This window comes from Chaetura pelagica, unplaced genomic scaffold, assembly GCF_000747805.2.
Source record: "Chaetura pelagica isolate M959 unplaced genomic scaffold, ChaPel_1.0 scaffold32, whole genome shotgun sequence".
NCBI lineage: Eukaryota > Metazoa > Chordata > Aves > Apodiformes > Apodidae > Chaetura > Chaetura pelagica.
The window spans coordinates 641,935-647,435 of NW_009952368.1; the positions used below are offsets into that span (position 1 = coordinate 641,935).

Genomic DNA, 5,501 nt, shown 5'->3' on the forward strand with positions numbered 1-5,501 from the left:
ATGAAAACATCCTGAATTTATCTATATGTATGTATATGTTGTTATCCTCTTACATAAAGATACACATGTATACATACCACAAATATTATATGGTATATATGTATATACACGTATGTATATATGGTAAATATGTATATGAGATATATGCATATATATACACACTATATATACATATTTATAAACATATATGTATAAAGTAAGTATACATAAAATAAAATGAAGGTCATATCCTGGGATCATTTCCATAGATCTATATATACTTGTATATACAATATATACTTTATACAAATACATACTTTATATACAAAATACGTATATAAAATATAAATATAGGTTTATATATGAATCCAAACATTTATAACCTAGGATTATGTGCATGTGTGTATATACATGCCTGTGGCCTTGGCAGTGCTGGGTTAACTGTTGGACTTGATGATCTGGAAGATCTTTTCCAACCAAAATGATTCTATGATTCCGTGATCTAACCAATACATGTATCTCTATATATAATGTATTATGTGTAAGCATATAATAATATGGTATATCATGTAATCTATATGTAATAATAGATAATTTTATAGAAATATACATGTGTTTATACTTGTGTGCATATCACAGTTATATATACATTTGTATGTATACACAGACATAAATATAAACATGACTGACATAAACATGAACACTCTGGGCTTTTATTATTTTTCCCTCACATCTGTTTAAAAAAAGGACCTTTTTGGCCTCCTCACGACGCCCCTCAGCCAGGTGAGTTTGCACAACACAGTTTCTCCTGAGCAAACCCTGTCATCTCGGGGTGTTGTGCCTGAACTCGGCGGGGGGTTCGTGCCCTGCCACCTCGCACAGGGCAGCAACCCTTTCGGGGTCCCTCTCCCCTGACACTTCTCCCTCCCCTGCTCCCAGAAACCAGGTGCCGCCAGCCCCTGCGAGGACCCCTGGTTTACCTGTGGCTTCCAGTCCTCCTGCTGCCAGCCCAGGACGTGCTGCCCGCTCTGGGATGAGCCAGCCACACAGGAAGTGCCCACTGGCCTGGAACACTACAGCACTGGTAGGATGCCAGTTTGGGGGTGGGTTTGCAAATGGGGTTGGCGCCTTTTTGCCTGTGCTGTGGGGCTTGGCAGTGTGCTCAGGTAAAATTAAATCCTTAAAGCCCTGGCATGCTCTTGTTTGTTGTCCAGCATGTCCTCCTTCTCCCCTTCCTCCTACATTTGCTTTCTATGCCAGTACTGACTTCATTTATCAGGGTGTTTTGCCCTCAATGCATCCATAGGGCACCTATCACAACATCACCAGGTCGGTACCTGCCTTGCTGGTCCAAAAGGGTCTCCATGGTGGAGATGAGGCAGAAACCAGTTTAAAACGTTAAACCTGCTTTAACTCTTCTGCAGCCAGAGCAATGCTGAAGGCTGGGATCTTCTTTCTTCCCTGCCATGGTTGGGAGAACCTTTCTCCTCTTTTGGACAGTGATTTTGATGCCCTGCATGTACCTCCCTAACATTTAGGGACTGCAGCAGTGGTTACTGCTCCCTGGGGTCTCAACAGAAGTGGGTGTCTCTGGGAGATTACTGTGGGCTAGGTGGACATGCCCACCTGCTGGCTGCACCTTCAGCATTTGTCGTGGTGTTATCAGGACTGATGTCCTCACCGGTGCCTTTGGAAAGGAAACATGGTCTCTGTGGAGGGTTGCAAGGATCTGGAGACTTCTGAGTTTTAATTCCACTGTGGTAGTAATTTTGGGTTTCTTGCCCTTGTAGCTCATCGCCTTGCTCCTTGGGAGGGTGGTGGCATGGTCTTCAGGTAGCCACAAGTGGAAGAGCTGTGTGATCATGCTGTGCTGCCAGGGCTTTGTGGTTGCAATGTTCTGCACAGCTAAAGCAATTCACTGACTTGGATGAGGTGATCATCTCTAGTACATTCAGAATTTGAAACTCATTGCAAAATCACTGGTGACTAATTCTTGCCCTGCCACATCGTTCAACCTGTGAATTTTCAAGCTGAGCTTGCAGTTTGGGCTGCTGCTTGTATAACCAGCTGGTAGTGTGGAAGTTGGGCGGGCAGTGGGTCCTCCTGCTTGCAGAGCAGCTGCTGGGGCATCAGCCAAGAGCCCGGGTGTGCTGTGCAGAGAAGAGGGCTCAGGTACACTGTGGCACAGGCCAACTGCAGGAACTGAGCAAAAGAGCTCAAGTTGTACAAGTGTGACCTTTGCAAAGGGCCAATATGAAGTTTATGTTTCACTTAAGTCCCACATAAGCCTGTCATGAAGCACTTAAATCCCATGTAAGCTTTTGTGTGGCATGTGCTGGTCTTCTGTGACTTGTTCCCGGCTCGCTAGTTATGCTCATTGGCCCCTTGGGAGGGGAAAAGCCCTGGTGTTTAGAGACTTTCTGCAGCTAAAGAGTTCAGCAGAGCCAGGGACTGTTGCGGTCAAATGTGCAGTTTGAAATCTCTCCTTGGCAAATATTCAGGCAATTCCTTTTTTTTTTTTTTTCCTCCTTTGGTGAGCACTTGTGTGTGAGCAGGAGGTGGACACAGAGCTGCCCCTGTGGCTGGAGCAAAGCTCTGCTGCCAATTTCCAGCCGTTCTTATTTCAGCTATTTGCTCAACTCCTGTGGGTGACCTCTCTCAGCGTGATGTCAGCTCTGCTCTGATGAAATCTGCCCTTGCAGCATTTGGATTTACTCAAACGTTTTGCAAATCTGTGCCTGGAAAGTTTTCTTTGTGTTTTGTGTTGGTTTTTTTTTCCCCTACCCTCTCCCCTTTTCTGTGAAAGTGGTCTCTCCAGGGACCAACATATCTGCATCCCAGATCTTCATTACCCCATGCTGGGTCTGTGAAATTTCTTGTTGCAGAGCCTGGAGCCTGGTTCCAACCTCAGAGAAGGCAATAAAATTTAAAAAAACCCGTCGTTGTCCTCAACAGGTTTCGCTCAAACTTTCAGTATATTGGGACGGGTAGCACAGGTCTCTGATTCTCTTGCAATACCTAAGAATTCATTTTCAGTTCTTCCTGTTGCAAAGCAAGGTACTCTTTCTCAGATTTTTTAAAAAAATTATTCTGCTGTTTCTTAGGTCTAGGGTAGTTTCTAATTTTAAATGAGAGGAAACTCTCATTTGTATATACTGCTAGGAACGGTCTTTCATTTCTCCTTTGTGTTTTGGGTGCACATTAAAACCATTTGTCATCTATTCTTCTGGTGTACTAGAGGCTATTTTGGTCTTCATGGTCTTGATGTTGGTGAAAGAAGCAAGTCAACAAGGAAAATGCAAGTGTGAATACATCCTCTTGCAATAGAAACCCACAACATTTCTAAAAGTTTTAGAGCTGCTTGCATTTAGAGATGATATTTTGCCTTTGAAGCTTGGGTGAGTTTGTTTACATTGTGCTTGGAGTCCGATTAGATTATTCAATGATATGGATAAAGGTAAGCCTGATGTGGGATTAATTTGTTGATAAAGACAAGGTGGTGGATTTTGAGAGGGTGTTTTGTTTTTTTTTTAAAAAAAGCAAAAATTTGGAAACGTGTAGTGCCAGTTTCATTTGATAGCTTTGCTACCACAATCTGCAATGCAGATTACTGTCCAGAGAATCAACCCAAATAGAGTCCACAGCAAGCAAAGGGCACATCCCAAATGTGATAAAAAATTACTAGCAAGAAGGGAGCTGGTGCCTGCTTATGAAGAGTAGCTCTGCTTTTTGGACAGGTGGGAAGAGGAGCACAGAGGCCATTGCACCTTAGCTGAACCATCTGGCAGCCCAGAACTGAGGGTGCCACATGTCTGCCCAAAGCTGCAGGGTTGCTGAAAGGATGCTGAAAGCCACACTTAGAACTGTATGTTTAATTCATAAGGCAATAGTATCCTAATGTTACCCTCTGGCAATACTTTATGGCTGATACAAGGTTAGGCATAAAATTGAAGTGGAGAAAAAGATTTGATAACAATATTATAATTTCAGCACAGACACAGTCTTGACTGCACTGCCTTGTTGAGCCAAGGCCACTTTGACAAGCCCTTCCACTCTGAAGGGGTTTGTTTTCCTTAGTGATAGGGGAGATAAAACTGTTGTTAATGGCAAGTGAGAGATGAAACTACTCTGGCTGAAGTATTTCTGCCACTGTTGTTGTGCTGAATTAGCATGCCTGGACTGAAGATGCTCCCACCCTTTTGGATACTACAGGAGCATTTGGGGGAGAGATCTTGCTTTCACTGAGGCAAATGGGATTTGCTTTGGGATTTTGCAAGGCAAGAAATGGACTGAAAGCTTTTTCTAGAGGAGAAATTAGAGCTGCTGGTCTGATGCTACCCAAGCATCTTCCTCCCAGCCCAGTTCTCAGCTTCAGGCAGGAGTCCCATGGAGAACACCTCCATCCTTGGCCTCTCCCAGCTTTTCCCCCTGTTGCTCCTTCCTTTGCTGTGAGACCTGCTGTTTCCCTGGTGGAGATCCCTAGAGGAAAGCTCTTTCTGTGAGCAGTTTCTGGGCCATTTTCCAGGCCCACGCTTGGAGGAAGGGGGCTTGGGGAGGAGGAGAGAGGAAGGGGAAGGTGAAAGCTGACCAGGCTCAGCCCAGTGGCTTCTCCAGCTGCAGCACGTTTTCCAAGCAAAGCTTTAGCAAAAAATAATTTAAAAAAATAAAAATCTGTGGCTTTTTTTTTCCATGTCCTTTTATCCTATTTTTAACTGTGGCCTCCTTCCTTTTCTCAGCCTCCTCCAACACTTCCCCCCTCCCCTGCACTGCTGCTGCCTCCCCCGCACGCTCTCGGCAGAGATGAATGGGTGTCTTTTCACAGGGCACACACATCTGCTTGTGGCTGCTAGAGCTAGCAGGACTTCTCAGGCAGTTCTCCTGGATCAGCCAGTCTGTCTTCTCCCTCCTTAATCAATGAGGAGGGGGGAAGGGAGGACATGGAGGAAGGTAGAAGAGAGACAAGAACAGGGCGAGGAAAGAAGGGATGAGCCACCACTGGGCGGGGAGAGCGAGCAGCTGGATGCTGATTCATTTCAAGGCTCCACAAAAGCCAAGCACAAAATTCTGCCTCTGCCCAACCTAGTGGTCATTCCTCCAGATCCACAGCCCTCCTTGGCTGTTCACTCCCACCTGGGGGATGAATGAGCCCTTTCTGCTGGGCTCTGTTGTCCTTCTCTGGCCAATGAGGTGACCCAGCCTCTTGCAAGGCTTGGGCTCTGGTGCTGTGTATAGCCTGGTTGAAATGGATTCTTCTTTCTTCCTTTTTCTTCCTGATGCCTTTGGGTGTTTCATTGGCTCCAGTTAAAGGCGTGTCACAGTTTGGGTGTGCAATCTGAGTTTGTTGAAGGACATGCATAATTTTCTCTGTTAAGAGCACTTGCTCCAGTCTATTGGTTGCGATAAAAGATCCCCTTGTGAATGAATTGCTGGGGCATGGGCTGCCTGTAGTGTCTTAGACTCTCCTGGCCCTTTTACAAGGCCCGTGAAGGCTGCTGAACAGTTTTTGTGTGCTCTTCAGCAGG

General features: G+C 45.3%; 1 protein-coding gene across 1 annotated transcript in view; it reads left to right on the top strand.

The window, feature by feature from the left end:
- Window positions 1-5,501, top strand: part of ETS1 (v-ets avian erythroblastosis virus E26 oncogene homolog 1) — a 67,327-nt gene that overhangs the window by 1,299 nt on the left and 60,527 nt on the right. Inside the window, exon 2 of the mRNA XM_010008088.1 lies at window positions 919-1,063. Coding sequence (XP_010006390.1) covers window positions 919-1,063 — 145 coding nt within the window. The remainder of the gene's footprint in view (window positions 1-918; window positions 1,064-5,501) is intronic.